This window comes from Nematolebias whitei, chromosome 17, assembly GCF_014905685.2.
Source record: "Nematolebias whitei isolate Nwh7 chromosome 17, NemWhi1, whole genome shotgun sequence".
Taxonomy (NCBI): domain Eukaryota; kingdom Metazoa; phylum Chordata; class Actinopteri; order Cyprinodontiformes; family Rivulidae; genus Nematolebias; species Nematolebias whitei.
The window spans coordinates 33,832,448-33,852,287 of NC_056514.1; the positions used below are offsets into that span (position 1 = coordinate 33,832,448).

Consider the following 19,840-nt stretch of genomic DNA (forward strand, 5'->3'; position numbering starts at 1 on the left):
CCCACTCACCCAGCGCACACACTTTTTGCCCTGCTCCCCTCAGGCCAATAAGTGCACCACTAAACTGTGAAACAGCTTCTACCCTGAAGCTGTTAGACTCATAAATCCCTAAACAGGATTATCACTTAGAAAAAATTTAAATAAAAAAATCACTGTAATGCAGCTTTGATTATGTGCTGCTGATTATCCATGCTGCTGATTACTTCATGCTGCTATATTCATTCATTCGTACTCATCCACCCACAAAGACTCATGTTTGTGCTGCTGCTATTGTTGGCTATAACTGGGACCCTGTGTACACAATTTCGTTCCACCTCATGTACCACATGTGATGCAAATGACAATAATTGACCTTAACCTTGAAAATGTTTTATTTTGAAAATATTACCTTTGCGACTGCAGCTACATTGGCTTAAATCAAAGGGATGTGGAAATATGATTTGTCAGTAAAGTTAAGGTGTTTGAGTCAAAAACCTGCAACGTGGTGGGATCAAACCAGAGCGAATTAACTCTTATTTTTGTAAAGATGCTAAACGGTGCTTTTTGAAAGAAGATACCAAATATGGCAAAGTTAGATTTTTCTTTTTCCCCCTCTCTTCTGATGACTCAGTTGCTCTAAAAATAAAAATGAGTCAAACTACACGGCTGTACACGATATTTTAAGTTACACCTACACGAGTTAAACTAAAATTACAGTTTGACGTAACGTCTAAAAATATAAGCATTATGTAAAATGCAAAAGTAAAAACAGTAAAGGTTCCTTGTAGAGAAAGAGCTGTCAGTATTAATATGACAGAAAAAAGCCTTGAACAACCTTTATTTACTTTATATATTTATATTTTATCTGTAAGGAGCCAGATATTACTGGCATTTTTGACCCATGTTAGGTCCAATTCTTATACATAACATAAATTAGTTCAGAATAATTTAACCTATATTGGAATATGAAACAGAGTTGGATTTTAAATATATTTGTTTTGCTTTTATGCATCGTTCTAAAAGAATTTGAAACAAATTGTTCCACCCTTTCATGAAAGCTGGGAAAAATAGACCGCAGGTTATTTAAAGACAAGTTTAAAATAATTAAATGTACATTTTCCTCCTGATTTGTGAAGGAGCTACTTAAGTTGAGACCTTAAAACTGAACCAATTAAATTGAAGTTCTGTAGCTGCGGATCTTCCACATCAGAACGGAAGGTGCCGCTCGGGTTTCTGTTTGAAGCTACTTGTGAAGTGTTTATAACAATATATTTATTTCAGTTAACGTCCGAGACAGAGAGCCAGATCACTGTTTACGATGTCTACTGAATCACTGACACCAGCATATTTTAGCACATAATTGTTGCATATGGTTCTTTTGAAAAGGAGTGGTGTGAGTAGTCAGTATCTTACCTGCAGCAGAGAGCTGCCAGAGTGATCTCGTGTTGAGGAATCAAGGAAGAATTCTCACGAGAGTCAGATGAGCTGCTACAGCGTGCGTTGGAACTCTAAAACTTAGACATTTGTTCACGGTAGAAACATTCAAAGTTTAAAATGGAGACGCTGAAAATTGGGATTTACATGACTGAACTGGCGATGTACGATATATTTTTACATTATGTATTTTACACAATCACAGTTTAACACCAAAATTTATGCTCAATAATCCAGGTAAAATCCAACAATGTTTAATCAGGTCATCTGGATGGTTTCTTTTTTTTTGCTGAGCTGTTTCGTCCTTCATCCAAAGGACTTCTTCAATCTGAGGAGCCACCAACAAACAGAGTCCCACAAACCATACACCCCCATAGTGGGGAAAAAAAACAGTTTTCTTGTGATAAGATTGTCTCCGGGGCCCGCCCTCTCCCCTGTCAACTCCTCTGAGGCAGCCATGCCAAAAGTGGTTCAAAACACCAAAGTTCACTGAACATTGTTGGAATTTTACCTGGATTATTGAGCATGAACTTTGGTGTTTTGAACCACTTTGGTATGGCTGCCTCAAAGGAGTTGATGGGGAGAGGGCGGAACAGAGGCTATTCAGGATGTTCAGTGGATTTGACTTGGGGATTAGCACACAGAGAAGAAACTTCCTCTATCAAAACCGAAAGGGAGGGCTAGGAGACGCAGTGTCTCTGAGGACTTTGTCTTTGTTGACGAATGGATGGACGCTACATTCCCCCACTTGTGATTTACAACTTGGGTACCTTGTTGGTGAATTGCAACCTACTGCGTCCTTGCTTTAGGAGTGTTCAAAAGAGTCTGTTGACAGTTCCATGAATGAAACAGGAAGTCGATGAGGTTCCTTTGATGTTGAAGTCCTGTGGATGGACGACGAAATGTCTCGGTAGAAAAGAAACCGTCCAGATGACCTGACTGAACATTGTTGAATCAGTTTGTTTAGTGATTTTTGGAGATTTTGTCACAGAATGTTCAACATAGCATTGAACATTAACTTTTGAGCCATCTAAAAATATCAAATCTTCGAGATGAACTCTTAACTCCCTTTTAGATCAAATTATACATCAAAGTGTAGGGACTTTTGTCTTCACTCACCCAGTGTTTCTCTCACTGCTGTTTAACTTATTTTCTTTTAAATCCTCCCCAGAATACAAAGAGTCCACACCCAGCCTTCCACAGATTAAATTATATTTTGAATTATCATCACAACTGGTAGTTATGCGTCTTTTAAATTAGTTATGTTTCCCACAAAAGGCACAGAAGAAACATATAATCCAGATGTGTGACCATCAGTGTTCTGTCGCTCACGGTTCAGTCCAACTGAGGCTTTAACTCCAGTCTGTTTCTGTCTGCCTCTCATTCTCAGCAGTCAGGGAGTGACAAACGGGAGTGTGTGGTTACCATGGTGACCGTAATGAGCCACTAACAGCAGCTTTAGTTTCTTTTCCAGTTCATTCATCACGTAGGTTTGATTTTAGTGGAGAGGAGTGAAGCACTATTGTCTAACGCTCTGTGAGCTTGATTGTTTAGCTGTATTGGTTGATAACTGGGAATCATTTCAGCCACTTTAACAACTCCAGCCACTCGTTTCTTCTTTTCCACCTGCAGCTGAAAACGTTAAACTCCCTGAGGATGAGCCTTTCTTCATTCAACCAATGAATCCAGAACTTGTTGTTGCATCAGACTGAATGAAGAGCTCTCATCAGTCTTGATTTTCTGCTTACTTTCAGAGAGTATGGCAAGCCCTTTGTGTATTTATTCAATATCCTTATCAAACGTCTTTTTTTTTTTACCCACTAGTGTTGCAACTACCCTCTACTAGTTACGCAAATGGTTGCACTGGTTCAACAAACGCATAGTAGCACGTTCACCCAGGAGAAATTATATTATACTGCAATCTGTCGCTCTACTAGCTCAAAAGTCTCAACTGGTAAACTTTTAAACTCTCGTACGGACCACTGGACCATAGTCTATGATCTTGTTGTGCAAGTTAACTAGTAAGAATAAAAAAACTTCATCCATCCATCCATTAACTTTAACCACTACTTTATTGGGTCACAGGGTCACTGCCCATATCCAGCAGTCACTGTGTGAGAGGCGGGGGGGACACCCTGGACATGTCTCCAGTCCATCACAGGGACACATAAAGACAAACAACCATTCACTCTCTCACCTAGGGACAATTTAGAGTTGCCAATCAGCCTAACATACATGTTTTTGGTCTGTGGGAGGAAACCGGAGCACCCGGAGAAAACCCACGCATGCACGGAGAGAACATGCAAACTCCACCCAGAAAGGCCTCTGGACCGGGATTTGAACCGGTGACCTGATCGCTGAGAGGCAACAGCTCTCCCAACTGAGCCACCGTGCCGCCCTTTTGTGAACTAGTCAATGCAAAGTATGCCTATTAGTACAACATAAAAATATATATTTTAAACTCTGAAAAGCTCACTAGTCAAGCAGTTGACACATTTTTGTTTGTACTATTAACAAGTGCAACTAAAAACTGTAAGTCAACATTTTAAGTGCATTTGTTGATGAGTTGACATTTTTTTCCCAAGCATAATAGTTAACTAGTAAGGGCAAAAAAAAAAAAAGCTTCAGCTTGTCAATTAGTGAACTAGTCAACTAGTGTGCACATTTAGTCACAAGTCGACTAGTAGCATGATAGTATGTCAACCACTGACTAGTGTGGTCTAAAAAAAACCAACTAGTTGGACGTTTAGACTACTGGAGCAGTAAAATTGCTGACTAGTTGACGATAAATGTTACTAATGCAGAGGTTAAAAACAAAAGGCACACATGATGGATACTGAATAAATACACAAAGGGCTTGCTGTAGATTTCTCTCACAGTTCATATGTGAAAGCTGCAGAGAGAGAGTGATCTCAGGAGAGTCAGAGCTCTTCACGTCTTTGCTGCAGTGCGCCGATTTCTTTTCTCAAGAGCTTTAATGGCGCCCTCAGCTTTCATCTCGATTGCTTCTTCTTAATCAGACTAACGAGCTCTAATTGACTTCTTTCAGTCGCTGGTGGAGAGCCGGGAACACCTGCAGACGGTCTGAGACGTCCTCCTGGCTCGTCGTTATTTGTGGATGTGTACTTGTCACTCTGCTTCTCGAAGACAGAGAACACAAGTCTCGTTTCTTCTGTTCTTGCACATCCATATAACTGAGCTCAGGCAGAGCGGTTCTCCAGGCCTTTCAATTCAATGGGTTTTATATCCACCGTAAAGAGAAATGGCAAAATTTAGCTGCTGTTCTGCAAATGTTTAAAATAAATTACTAAAACAAGAAGAAAATAATGTTGATTAGCTTTAGCTCATTTATCCAGCATCCAGCCGTACAGCAGGAACTTTCTCTCAAAGCCACCAGACGCTCTGTGGAATACCATCAGAAGAAATGTGGTGAAAAATCCATTAACTGATTGATGGATAGACTTAAAGTTAAAGGAAATTTTAAAAAAAAGTTATAAGTTATAAGTCACAATTATATATATTCCACAAAATGTCAAATTTTCAGACACTTTAAATGTATGCTTTATTCAAACATATTTTTATTTTTCTAACATTAAAAGGAAGACTCAGATTAAAAGTCAGAGTTAAAGTTTTTTGGTAAAATTGGGATGAAATATATATTTTTCCTCCTGTTTACATGAATGTGGTCCTTTAAGCCCTAAAATGTAAAATTATTAATAAATGTTAAAATTCATTATATAATTTTTTTTGTTTTATAAAGTCACCCTTACTGGCTAAAAACATACAAATTTGACGTGGCCCATGAGCCACCACTTGATAATCACCGTTGTGGCAAGTTTTGCAGCTCTAGACACATTTTGTTTAGTAAGTAAATCCCTGATCATGAATCTGACAGATCTGTGACCTTTTGTATCGTTTCCTCTGATACGAAACAGATTATCTGGATTATATTACCAATACCCAGACTCTGTTAAATGTGTAAAGTCATTTTTAACATGGGGCGTCAATATTTACAGCCAGTTAATGGAGATGCTTTTGCTTACATCCGTCTGTTAGCGAAATAACCACCGAACTCCTGGACTAATTTTATCGAAACTTACAGAGAGTAATTATTAGATAACTCTCCATCTGATTTATGTTTCGAGTCAACCTGATTCAAGATGGCTGCCGCAGCTACCTCACCTTTGAAAACACAAAAACGGCCACAGCTCGATGAAATTTAAAAATATTGGGCTGAAATTTGATGAGGTTTTATCTGAGAGTCATTTACAAACTAAGTGCTACAAAATATGTAAGAATTTTGCTTGAAACTTCAGCGTTGACGATTAGAGTCAACCTCATTTGTCTGTTAGCAAAATATCTCATTAACAGCTGGATGGAATTTAGTGAAACTCCCTGTGAGTAATCGTTGGATGTATATTTACAACCGTTTCACTTTTTGAGTCAATCCTCTTCAACATGGCCTTCACAGATAATCCACCTTAGCATACACAAAAATGGATAAAACCCCGTCCATTTCGCAGATATTGAGCTAAAGTTTGCTGTGATAGTAGCCGAGAGTCGTTCACAACACAATTCGAGTATTTTTTTTATTTCTGCTTTCTACAGTTTTCAGCAAAGGCTGAGCAACAGGGGCGCCCTCTGCTCCGTTTCCAGAAAAGAACAAAAGAAGTGATTATCGGGGCTCATGGGCGACTGAAAGCAGCGGCTAAGAAGATTTACTTCTCAATTACTTGCAGACAACAAGAGTTTTGTAACTAATCTTTTTTGTCACGGTTCTTGCGAGGGAAAACAAAAAGATTTTTGTTCTTTATTACTTTTCTGCTAACCTTTGCTCATGTCAGCAGCCAGATGTGTTTTAGACACGAAGAAATAAAATGAGAGATGACAGCGACAGTTCTCAGCAGGTTTATGCTTTAATACTCAACCATGATTCAGCACAGGAACATCTGATGGCTTCGACACGAGCGTTTTTACTCTGCAGCCTGGAGACGAACTGTGTTTACAGGAGCCCGGGCAGAAAACATGGAGTCTATGTACAGGACGAGAACAGCCGGCTTGGGACGGGCGGCAGCGGGTAACAAGATGCTTCACAACACAATGAGTCACAGTACGTCACAAGTCCATACGCTTACAGCAACCGTATAAAAAGAAGGAACATCTGGTGAAACGGTCCTGATGAGAGAGCAACATCATCATCCTCTGAATGGATCCGCTCAGAGGATTCACATTCACCGGGTTTAATTCACCTAAAACACTACAAGCAGCTACCCATCCATCTATCTGAGCAAATAACTACGGGATCAATCTACCTATAGTTTTACAAAAACATGTCGGACCTGACAGCTTCGAATGGCTTTAAAAAGACAGGATTATTCTGTACACATGTCAAGGACCATACCAATGATTCTCCATGTGTTAGAACATTTAACAACGATCCAGAGCAGATATCGCATTAGCTTTTATAAATCTTACCTGCTGCAGATATTCATTTGGAGACATAAGAGTCGAGCCATAACCAGGTTGATTTAGAGAGCGATCAGTGTGCATCTACAGCTTTTAGGAGTCGACATGGTTCAAGATGGCCGCCGCAACAAATGCAAAAGGCTCCGTAGTGTTAGAGGTTTATAAAAGCTGCTAACGAGAGAATAAAATGTGGTGAATCAGTGGTATGGTCCGGAGTTATGGAGCTAAACTACCCACAGCACGTTCACCAGTAAAGGAAGAGACTCCACCCTGAAGAAGATGTCTGTTTGGAAAAGAAGCACGTTATTAAAAAATAAGAAGCTAATTTAAAGACGGGCCTCGTCTGCTGCAGCAGAATATCTACGTGGATTATTAAACACGACGCATTCTGCTGGTTAGCCTTTAGCTCGCACAGCGGAGGCGTAAATGGAGTTAGCATAGATTGACGTGTGATGCGTCTTTAAAATGTCCCTCGGACATTTTTGGCCAAGGCCACAGTCCTTTTAAATACATGCCGTGCTGATTTTTTTATTTTTATCTTTATCAGTAAAAAGGTCCCGGTTAGCATGCTGTCGCTCTGAACGACCCGTCGGTCTTCATCCGGTCGGTTACGGTAAAGAGAATCTGTCTGACGATGAGAAACACTTCACGATGCTGAGTTGGGGTTTTAACGAGACGTTAAGCTGAAGCATCGTTTCATTCGCTCCTTCCTCTCCTCGGGCGGTCACATGGAGCAGGAGGCGACCGGTGGCCTCTGTCAGACCATTTGTTTGTTTTTGTCGCCGCCCTCGGCGTGGTGCGTTTTCATGCCAGGCTGCTGAGGAGTGTGTAAGTGTGTGTGTTTGACCTCGCTGGTTTCTTTGTATTTGAGCTTGCCGTGCACGTGCTCCTCTTGATGGGAAAGGTCACCGTCTGTGTGAGTCGGATGGTTTTGCGCCTCCTTGGGATGTCCGTGCGCGCCCATGACCTCGTCGATCCAGCTCCTGAAGCGGTCGACCCGCACGTACAGCGCAGGGGAGGACGGGTCGGAGCAGCCGTAACCCCCGGCGACGACCCCGGTGAGGATCCATCGACCGGTCTCCTCCTCCTGGCACACCAGCCCGCCTCCAGAGTTGCCTTGGCAACCGTCGCTATGGAGAAGGCTAGTGTCTGGAGGACTGCCGGCGCACAGTGTGCCGTGACTGGAGAAGCTGTTGCCATAGCGCTTCTTGCATTGCCATGACAACATCAGAGGGACCCAGGAGGCGATAACAGAGTCTAGGAGAAACAAAAGGTCAGCATTACTGGATGGATGTCGTCTCCTGCCTCTCACAAACCAGACGAGGGATTTGACTGAAATCTGCAGAAAGTAATCACTACCAAATGTTTAAAAAATAAAAATGAAATGGTTATAACTCTGTCAATATTGAGCTAAAATGTGATGGAGTAGCTGAGACTGATCTCCAGCTTGGACTCTGAGCACTAACAGAAAGCGAAAGAGCTTTGTTTAAAAGTTTGCCATTAACCATTACAAGCCAACTGTTAGCAAAATATCACTGGGTGTATTTTAATCAAACTTTCAGGAAATAATCTCAAGATGCAGAAGACTGATAACTTTAGAAATTAAAAAAAATGGCTGTAATTTGGTTGATTTTATGTATGTAGTGGCACAATTTAAAGCAGCTGTAGCCGAGTTGTTCACATTTCATACTCCAAGGGCAAAACAAGACCTTTGTCCAAACCTGTAGCATCAGAATCATCATGGCTGTAAGCAAAATATCTCCTGAAACACTGGACTTATCTTAAGGAAATCTTTAGAAATGATATGTACCTTAAAAACTGATTAGGTTTTAGGGTCAGTCTGATTTAAGATGGCTGCCTCAGCTATAGTTCAGGCAGTTTTAAAGATATTGAGCTAACGTGTTGTGGTAGTTGCTGAGAGTCATCCGCAGCACATACTCTGAGCGTGGCGTTTTAAGATATTGCACAAAAAGTTGATCCCTTGATTTCTCTGCCTTTTAGTTTAAAACGTTGGCATGAAAGGCAGCGAGTGATGTGCATTCATTCAAGGAAGGGTAAATCTTTATTTTTAATAAGGCAACACTTTATATCCTGAATCGATCCTTTAAGTCATTAATTAAACATACTGTAGTCTAAATAAATCTGTAAATAAACCCTGCAGTTTTTTTAAGCTGAATCAGATTCAACACAAAGTGTTTGAATCACACTTTAGCAGGTAAATAAATAATTTTAACTAATATTTATAATAATTTGAATAAATAAAAAGTTTTACTTGGATTGAAACCGGTTTAAACCTTCCCTGTTAATATTTCAGTAGCTCCTGTCATAGTTCATGTAAATCTCAACCACAAGGGGGCGCCAAAGTTAAACTCAGGTGATGTGTTTCAGTAATGGTGATGAACAGAAAGTGTCAATTAAACAATCACAAATGTGTTATACACACACACACATAAATAAATAAATACACAAATCTTAAATTTTTCTGCAAAAAATGTTGAAAAACGCATGGATACCGTTTAAAGAAATAAGAAAAGAAACACAAACCTGGTCCTGTCCAGCTGGTGGTAACCATGACGACACACGACGATGGAGTCTTTTCTCTCACTGCAGCTTCAGCAGCAGGGATGCACGCTGAGTTGGTGTTGGGTTCAAAGGTCAAACAGTGACCCTTGGTGCTGGGCAGCTTCAGCATGGCTAAATCATGGCCTCCGCTCTGACCCTTGAACTTGTGGTGAAGCACCACCTGCTGCGGAGTGAGGCTCTGCTCCGATGCTCCTACTCGGACCACGAACCTGGAGGGGTCGCTGCCAAACCTGCAGCTCGGGGACAAAAAGGATCAGGGTAAAGAAAAGACGGCCTCCTGCGTCCAGGAAGTGATTTACAGGTAAAGTCTGGATTTACCTGCTGACACAGGAAGCAGACGTCAGCACCCAGCAGGGGCTGAGCAAGGTGCCACTGCACAGGGGGCCACCAACCACTTCCTGAGTCTGCAGCCACACTGACACCTGCCATGGCCACGACGTCCTGCGAGAAAACAAATAATTTATGTTTTAAATAAAATATATGTTTATGTTTCTAACAGGGTGTGTCTGGTTGCTTTGGGTCAACTTTATAAAATCTCTGAAAAGACTGGAACAAGATTTTATTTTTCCTTCACTTTTTAAAAAAAAAAACCATCTTGGACTTCTGAGAACACCAAGTACTTCAAGGAAAACTAGAGAAAGAACATTCTCTGCACACAAAAACAAGAGTATTTTGCTGAAAAAGCTGAAACTGAGTTGGAAAAGCTAAAATAATCAGAAAACTAGCTGTAAAATGGCAAAAGTTGAGCTAAAACATAAGCAGCAAAACTATAGCTAAAACCTAAAAATAGCAAATGTTTTCTAAAAGAAATGGTTAAAAGCTAAAAGTAGCAAAAGGCTAGTTAAAATAGCTCAAAGCTACAAGTAACGTAAAGTTAACTGAAAGCCCACAAGTGCCAAAACAGGTAGGAGCTAAAAATGATCAAAATACAAACCAACTATACCTAGAAACTAAAAGCTGCTAAAGATTAGCTAAAACCTAAAAACCTAAAGTAACTGAAGGTCAGCTAAAAGCTATAGTATCTAAAAGTAAGAAAATGCAAATTAAATATCAAAATAAGCTAAACACTGGCTAAAAGTAGAAAAAGTCAAGCTGATCAATAATGTAGCTAAAAGTTAACAATAGCAGAATAGTAGCTAAATGCTACAATTTAGACAAAAAAAGATTAGTTTGCTGAAGATTTAAAAAATAAAAGTTGCAAAGAAACAAAACCATTTTCCGAACGAGCCGAACGTTTCAACATATGAGCTAAAATTAAAAAAATTAAAAACGCTCTGCAGAAGTAGCTTAATTTTTTTTTTTAAATTAACACAGAGAGAAAAGGAAAGCAATAAATGCTGAATCAGCATTCACACAATTTAGTCGATTTCACAGATTGCTCTGACTTCCACTAGAGGGAACTCGAGCACCATCAGTGGAACCTGCACCAAACAGAACTATGATGCTTTAGCTGCTGTACTTTAGCATGTTGTCCTCTCTCTGGTCCCTCCTCTTCCCGTCCTCCTCCACCAGCTTTCTCAGCCCACAGCTCACATTCTGAGGCTCGGTCTTCGACGCCGACTCCCGTGGCGTGACGGCACACCTCACTCCTGCGTCCTCCCTGCGTCTGCAGCCCTGGATGTTCTGTCCAAGTGAGGGGCACTCTCCCAGGAACTCCTCCTTCCCCGTGCACCTCACCTGGTCCAGGTGGATGGGTCCCTTCCCCCGACCGAACCCTCCGGCCGCCTCCGCTCTGCCACTGAGGAGGAGACGTGTGAGAGAACGAGTGAAACCAGTTTTCACATTTCAACTCCGTCCTATGCAAACACAGACCTGTGTCCAAGCTGTCTGCACACCACGGCGGCGTTCAGGTCGCTCCAGCCCGAGTCACAGATACTTCCCCAGTCTCCATGGAGATACACCTCGACTCGACCTTCCATCCTGCTGCTGCCACCCACGAGTCGCACCAGGGGACCTGGGAGGAAGAAAACTCATTTATATTCATGCTTGAGCCTCTCAAAAGACGAGAAGGACTGTGATGGAGAGAACTATGTGTTCACTGACAGATAAATGTCATCTCTGTTGTGTCTTTATTCAACAGTTATTGTCATTCTAATGACCCGGGCATGTTGACAAGTGGGAGCAGGATCCCTGAAGTGCAGAGTCAACAAAAGTTACTCTGAAACAGTTTATAGTGGTGTCAAACTGAGCTGCCAAAAGGAGCCACATTTAAAAAACTTTGTCTGAGCCATGAGCCTCTTTCAGCTGAAACATTAACGAGTCAGATACCCCATATTTTTTCTTGGTTGCAGGCTCATGATTAATAGTTTGATGTGTCTCTTTTGACATTATGTTGCTCTTTCCCCATCAGATTCAACAATGATAGAATGATCCAGCCTTTTTTCTGGCTTCAAAATTAGCCAGCTGGTGAGAGAAGTCTATGCTAAATGATGTATTTATCATGTTGGGTGACTAGATTTGGCACACGGCTCTTGGGTTTGACATACGTAGTTTAAAACATGTTAAAAAAAACCTTAAATTATTCACCAAATCACGCTGTTCAATCTGGAATTGTGTCCCATGACTTTTGGCAACGGTATGTAGTTATTTTAGCTTAAAATGTTCTCTTCAAAACTGGACATAAAAAGGTTTATTTAAATTTTTATATCTTCTATACAAACTTTTTTCACACAAAAACTCGTATGACCAGAGTCTTCTGCTGCTCACGGTTTAAGAATGGTTCAGATCCGTCTTATAGTTTTTGCACAGTGACGGTTTGTTTGAGGCTGACTTTTCAGTCTGCATTGTTTTGTCTGCCTCTCATTAATGCAGCAGTGATTGAAAACAGGTGTGCGGTTCCCACGGTGACTTTAATGAGCCACAGGTAGAAGCTTTATCATTTTCTTTGATCTTGGTCGTCTCCTTACACAGTTTGTACTGAAAATTTTGGGTATTTATATTAATTACCACAAAGTTCTGTTGGGTTTGGGCTGCACCTTCAGAACTTCTCTATTCTTGATTTACTTGTTGTAGACGAAGAGAAATCCCATCTTACCTGTGGAAGGCGCGATGGCGGGCACCTCGTTGGTCTCCTGGCCGGGTCTTCCTCGGCAGCGGACGCCAACGTCCTCGCTGTGGGAGCAGCTGGTGCGCCCCCAGATCCCGTGGCGACAGTCCAGCAGAGACGTCTCTGACCCCTCGCAGCGGACGTCGTCCAGGAGGATCAAACCGACGCCCTCACCGAACGTCCCGTCCGCCACAACCTCAGCGTGACCCCTGAAGATGAAAAGACTGGAGTTTAGACGTCCTGACATTAATGTTCGTTGGGTTTGTGTCAATTCTGGATACTAAAAGAGTAAAAAAATTAAAACGTCTACACCGTCAGCATCTTTAGCGTTTGTACCTGTAGCCCAGCTGCCTGCAGACCACCTCTGCATGCTGCTGGGTCCAGTGGTCATCACACACCGTCCCCCAGTCTCTGTTGTGAAACACTTCCACACGACCCTCCCAGGGACTGTCTCCGCCCACCAGACGCACCACGCCATCTGAAACAGAGACGGCGTCCTCTGCAGCCACGAGGATAAATCCACCTTTACAACCGCTACAAACTTTACGTTTTCAGATCAGTTTCTCAGTCTCATAATAAATCCTGTTCCTGCTCGACTCGAACAGGCTGCTTCATGCAGCGATGATGATGAGGATGGTGTGTGTGGTATAACCTGTATAAGGACTACAGGAGACCCCGGCGTCCTCCATGTGGTCACAGTTGTGCTGCTCCCAGTCTCCGTGGGGACACTGATCCAGGAACAGCTCGTTCCCGGTGCACTTTACAGCATCCAGCAGGATGGGACCTGAACCCTGTCCAAAGTGGGCCCAAGACCACGCCTTTGCTTCTCCCCTGCAACACACACACACACACACGTTCTTGTAAACATACCTTTGGGGAACATTGCTTTAACTTCCATTCATTTTTTTATAGCCTAACCCTGATCCTTACCAAACCTAATCATTACTTATACATTCCTAACCCCAACCCTAACCCATCCGCAATTCACACCTTAGTCCTAATTCTACCCCCTACCCCCCAATGAGACGTCCTTATGACAACCTAGCTTTGGTCCCCTTAAAGAGTCAAACAGACAGTAAACTGGAGGCGAGTTGCCCTTTTCAAGTGTGTTTGCTTAAATGTGTACATTCAGACTCACGCATGTTTAAAACTCAATCTTTTTGTTCATTGGTTTGTTTAAAGCACCTGGCACGGGATTGTTCAAAACAAGCGTCTAACTCAAGGGATGAACCAGAGGAATGCCAGCTGGAGGATTGAAGGAGAAAAGTCAAACGTTTCACGAGGAAACAGGATTTTTGGTTTGTGTTTTTTTGAAGTTTGTTTTGTTGCGTTTCCATTGTGTTTGTTCATTTCTCTACCTGTTTATTACACTTCTTCCATCACAGTCCTGCCACGCCCACTCACACCTGCCCAGTGTTGCATTAAGCTCAGCTTTTTCCCATCATCTTCAGTGGATCATTGTGCGCAGCTTCATGAGCTGTTCAAACTTTCCTCAAGTTTTATTTGGTGGTTTTGGATGCCACAGAATTATTTTGTTTGGAATAATAAATCGTTTAGTTTTCCTTTAAGGTCCAAAGCTTGTCTGCATTCTCTGGTCCATTTATCCTATTAAATGTGACAAAACTGTATTTTTAAAGAGACTTCCTTTAGAAAAAGGTGAAAACCTACACTTGACATTAACTGTATAGTCTGGTCAGCTGATATGTCTTTGGAAATCAGAATTTTTCATTTCTCATAAATGCAGGGAATTTGAACAGATTTTATTTTTGTGACAAGCTACCAGAAACAAAGTCAGTGCCTAAAGATCCAAATTCAAATTGTCTTTTACTTCTGTTAGGTGTCCACAACACTGGCTCAACCTTTGCTTGAATTATTCATAGATCAGTATTCCATGGTTTAACAGGGAAAAAAAAGACTTGTACGTTATCAGATACAAGGACTGAACTAAAAATGTTGGAAAATGCAACAAAGATCTAAAAAATAAAACAGACAAACATCACTTAGGACTGCTTTAAAACGTCGGAGAAGGTTTTCCTTCATCGAGACAAAACAATAGTTGCTCAAGACTTTTGCACAGTGCTGTAATTTAAACTCTGTTTTTTTCCTTTTGTAAACAGAAAATTGAAAAATCTAAATGCTTCTCAGGTCTGCTGCCGCTCTCATCTAACTCAAAAACTAAAATAAGTAAATCCTCGTCACACAAACGGTTAATAATAAATAACTAGAAAGACGCTGCAGAATCACGGTCGTGACTTATTAATGACAAAATTCTGCAAAAGCTTCGTGGCATTCCTGTCTCCGTGTGTTTCTGCTCGTTTAAAACATGTTAAACATGTTTAAATTTAACTTGTAAGTAATTTGTTGAAGGCACAGAACCCAACAGAATCCAGATGTTTCTGTGCTGTTGAGACATCAGGATTCAAACACCATCAAAGTACTGAAAAAAAAAATATTACTGCTGCCAAAGATAAAATATTCTGTACTTTGGAGTCCTTTTAAAAGGGAAAAAATACTTATACTAACACAGTACAATTTAATATTTAAAATTTATTTTACATCATTGTTAAAATATAAAAAACTTGACATTTGTAGCTCTGAGCTGAAATACTGCTTTAGTATCCATCCATACATACATACATACATACATACATACATATATATACACACACATATATATATGTATGTATAGTATAAACCGTAATAAATGAGCCTTTTTAAAGCATTTTTACACATGAATATTTATAATTTAAAAAGGTACTCATTGAAAACAATGAAATAAAACGTAAAAATGTATCCTGCACTTTTGCCGTTGGTGCAGTTTGACAGAATTTACTCATATTCACCACTTGCTCTCGCCGAGGTCGTTTGCTTCTCCCCTCCCTCTCCGCTTTGCTTTGCTGCTCTGTCTGTCTGTGAAAGTGCTTCTGAGCCTCTCTTGCATTCCTTCTGAACCATAATTATGGACTTGTTTTGACCAGTTGGTCCCTCAACTCAATTTACAACATTTTTTTGAAGAGAAGACAGGCTTTAGACGAGCCGATTTGCCCTGTTGGCACGCACGCAGCTGGATGCCTCATCGACAGGAAGACTTGATGATGTGTCTATCTCTGCTGCCATCTGTGGATTTTAAGGACGCATATTTAATTGGATTTTCGACAACTGGTTCCTGCTTTTTTGGATTCGGCTGGTTGCTGGTTTTATCTACAATCAAGGAAGTCGTCGGCAGCAAATTTGGACCCGATCACGCTGCTTGCCTTTATGATGGCTTGGTTCGTGTCTCGAGTACCTGGACTCAAATGCTTTGGGCTGAATGGATCAGATCTTGGGGATTTTACTCAGTCACATTCCATCGGTGTGGCCATTGTAGTTTGGACATTTCGGAACTGAATGGACCAACACAGACTGAAGGTAGATGTCATTAAGTTCTGCCTGTCCCCAAAACAACTGTGTGTTTATCCGAATTTGGCTCCCCTGGCTGGCCTTGAAGGCCATCTTACCTGAATTTGCCTGGAGAACATGTGATCTGACGCTCACCACCCCCTCCCTGAGGAATTTCCAACTGATCACCAGATGAACCAGCTGAATAAACTTTGTGTCATCATTTCAGGACTCTTGGATTCTCAGACGTTATTCTTGGCCATTCCTCGACATACCTCAAGAATGTTTATGGATCTCACCGGAGGACACTGACTGATTATTACATCATGTCAGAACTCTTACAGTGACCTGGAGAGCATCTATAAACATTGCTGACTGCTCTCGTCTCCTCCGTCTGCAGATTGTCTACGTCACTATGTGCTGTTTGTGCGAGGTGTTTTTTTAATATTAGGTTGGGGGTTTTTTTCTCGGGAAAGAAAAAAAAAATTCTGATAGGAATTTTTTTTCTCCTCCATTTCCTACATGTGTCCAGTTAACCATTGTTTTTGTCTGTCCAAACAGGTCTCACTTGTAAATGAGTCTTCGAGGCTCAATGTGATTTATCTGTTTAAATAAAGGTTGAATGAATTAATGAATATTGTCCCGTCCTGTTTTTATATCACTCGCTCTCGAGCAAGACGGAGGCTTTTCTTCCCTCTCCCATCCTCCTCCTGCTGTTTTGCTCTCTGTTCTGTGTATTGGAGCTTCTATTTACACATTTTCTGAATCGTAAACTACTGTCTTGGATCTGGTCAACTGGACTTTCAACGCAATCGATAAAACTTTTTCAACCAAGCGACAGGGTCTTGGAGAGAACCTCATGCCCCGCTGAGACGCATGCGGCAGGGTATGTCATGGATCCGTGGGGGGTTGGAAGCTGATGTGCCTTTCAGTATTGTCTCAGGAGGACGTTGAAGATGTTAATATCATCAGAATCATGATAACAGGGTTTCTGCTTTTTGGCACCAGCGGTTACCTATGTTATCGGCTATTAGAGAAGACGGCGGCAGCAGTTTTGGACATGGCAAAGCTGTCAACCTTGTGTGAAGGTTTGTGCTTCGAGTACTCAAAATCAGCTGATTTACGAGCTAAACTGCAAGTTGGAAGTGATTTTTGAGAATCACAGACAACTTGCGGCTTCTGGGACTCGCCGGCATGTTGGGGATCACCTTGGAGGGAGCTATTAAGCACAGACCAGTGGAATGCCCACAGATCTGGCCATTTTGGATCATTGAAAGTACCAAAAGGATTTAAGGCTGACGAGAAATAACAGTCTGCCTGAAAAAAAAACAATAACTGTGGCTTATCTGAATCTGACTCCCCTTTTCGGACTCGAAGCAGGCCGACTTATCCAATTTCTCCTGGGATATGTGTAAACTAGAAGGCTCTGTCTATCGCCGCCCCCCCCCGAGAACTTCTGTGAATGCTTATCAGAGCTGTACCAGCTGACACCAACATCTTATCAGGACTATGGTCTATCTGGAAGTGCTTCATGGACAAATCTCACCATCTTGTCATCAAATGCATATGTAATATGTTAGTAATGTGCTTGCTGGTAGAGTTTTTTGATGTCTTAAATCATGTTCTGACAAGGACAAGGTGTGAAGAGATCTTTTTTGTAATACCACTATCCTTTCCTCATGGCCTTTTCCCCTTTTCTATCTAAAAGAATAAGGGCCGCGCTCTTAGGAGCAGCAGCGTGTACTCCGCCCATCTTTCAGACGACTGTACGAACATAATCTCACTGCATTTTGGTGCAATAATAATAAAGCTTATTCTGATTCTGATATTTTCCAGCTATATTGTTCTGTACAGTTCTAAAATGCAGGTATGCACTCAATGTAAACAACGCACTTTTGTCTGTATACGTTACTCGACACATCCGAGCATAGATTTAATAGAAATGCTGTAAAATTGTCACAGGCCTCACTCCTAAAATTATTTTCATAAATGTCGTCATGGTTTACCTTTTATTCAGGCTTTCAAGCCAACAAACACATCCGGTCACGTTTAAGAACACATCAATGTTTTAATTCTTTCTTTATGACTTTTCTTTTAATCAATCTTCAGGACTTTGCAAAGAGTACCTTCATAGATAATAGAAAAGCAATTTTTTTACGCGCCTTGACATCTAAGAGAACGTTCCTCCATACATTCAGACATGCAAATTTAATTATTTAAATTTTTTATGTTAAATGATTTATGTAATAAAATGGTTTTACTGGGTGATTTCAGTGCATTATTTTCTAAGAGCTTCCTCTTTTTGCCACAGAAAGTTTAGGAAACGTTGCAAATGGGAAAAGTGTGTCAGTGTTTGACACACTTACACACTGCAAAGGAGATAAGCTAAACCTTTTGGGGGGAGGAACATGTTTTTGTTTCATCACAAGTGTCTGTCTGTGTGCAGCTGTGCGAGAACCTGTCAGGTTATTTATTATTGACAAGCGCAGGTGCTGGTGTTCAGGGATGCAACGTAACCTGCTGTTGAACACAGGACTCTTTCACTTTGCAGCTACAACTTGTTTGTTGTTCGACACTCAGAGCTGTGAGAAACATGAACACGGAGAAGGCGACCCAGGCTCAGATGGAATCCAAACAAACTGGTTCTGATGGGTTCTGTGCCGCCTGTACTGCCAGATGTTAACTCGGCGTGGGGGTGAGGCCGTCAACGTACCCAAAACCGAGCTGCCTGCACACCACTTCTGCGTCTCGGTCGTCCCATTGGTCATCACAAACAGAGCCCCACCGTCCAGCGTGAAACACCTCCACCCGACCTTCAAAGTCCTCCTCGCCTCCAACCAATCGCAGCGGAGGACCGCTTCCTGGGAGAGGAGGAGGAACACACATACAGCGTTAATTAGAATCCTTAGAGGAGGTTGCCAGAGGTTTAAACTGAGATCGTTGGGAGAAACATTATTGCCCACAGCTGAAAGCCAAAAGGTGGGAGATAATCAACCGTGTTGCCAAAGATGGAGTGCGTGATGTGCTTCATACAGAAACAATCATCAAAGATGATTGCATCTCATCCCCGTGGGTGGAAATATTCAGCTCTGGTTGCCGTAACAGTATAAAAGTCACGCTGACCTTCTGGCGGTGCGCACGCCACTGCCGCCTCGTTTCCATGGCTACAGTCACCGGTGACGAACGTCCTGCTTCGGCACCTACTGAGGGTGTCCTCTTCTCCACGGCAACCCAGTCGCTCGTAGTGGAAGAGGCCGGAGCCCGAGCCGAACTGGGAGTGCTGCAGCGCAGTGCCGATATCCCTGTCAACAACATATTTTTTTAAAAACATTTTCAACTAACAACCAAAAACTCTGGTTTTGGGCTCAAGACACAAGACTTATGAATTATTTGGGATATTTTAAAACTTTGTTTTGTTGGGTTTTTTTTAATGAAAAAAGACTTGTGATTTTTTTTTTCTTTTAATGAAAAGACTCATGATTTTCTTTTTTAATTCTAACAAAAACACGGAAATACCACACCAGGCCACTAGGTGGAGTGAACGTTTAGATTAACGATTTACTAAAATACAGAGAAAGAACATCAACGTTCATGCTCAATTATCCAGGTAAAATATCCAACAAAGTTCAGTCAGGTCCTCTGGACGGTTTCTTTTGTTGTTGAAACGTTTCATCCTTCATCCTAAGGACTTCATCAGTCAACAGCTGAGTTTGTTGTGGCTCCTCGGACTGATACACCTGGATTATTGAGCATGAACGTTGAAGTTTTGAACCACTTCGTCTATGGCTGTCTCAGAGGAGTCGACAGGGGAGAGGGGCGGACTCCAGAAACCATCTTATCACCATAAAACTGATTGGTCCACTATGTGAGTGTGCTACTTATGGGACTGAGTTTGTTGCGACTCCTCGGACTGATGAAGTCCTTTGGATGAAAGACGAAATGTTTCAACAACAA

General features: G+C 41.6%; 1 protein-coding gene across 1 annotated transcript in view; it reads right to left on the minus strand.

The window, feature by feature from the left end:
- Nucleotides 1-6,321: 6,321 nt before the first annotated feature.
- si:ch73-127m5.1 (neurotrypsin) overlaps nt 6,322-19,840 on the minus strand; it is a 33,516-nt gene continuing 19,997 nt past the window's right edge. The window contains exons 6-15 of the mRNA XM_037690927.1: nt 19,010-19,188; nt 18,600-18,747; nt 13,161-13,339; nt 12,845-12,986; nt 12,497-12,717; nt 11,275-11,416; nt 10,922-11,200; nt 9,781-9,903; nt 9,424-9,692; nt 6,322-8,136 (exon numbers count right to left, since the gene is read on the minus strand). Of these exons, the coding sequence (XP_037546855.1) occupies nt 7,637-8,136; nt 9,424-9,692; nt 9,781-9,903; nt 10,922-11,200; nt 11,275-11,416; nt 12,497-12,717; nt 12,845-12,986; nt 13,161-13,339; nt 18,600-18,747; nt 19,010-19,188 (2,182 nt within the window). The 3' untranslated portion in view covers nt 6,322-7,636. The remainder of the gene's footprint in view (nt 8,137-9,423; nt 9,693-9,780; nt 9,904-10,921; nt 11,201-11,274; nt 11,417-12,496; nt 12,718-12,844; nt 12,987-13,160; nt 13,340-18,599; nt 18,748-19,009; nt 19,189-19,840) is intronic.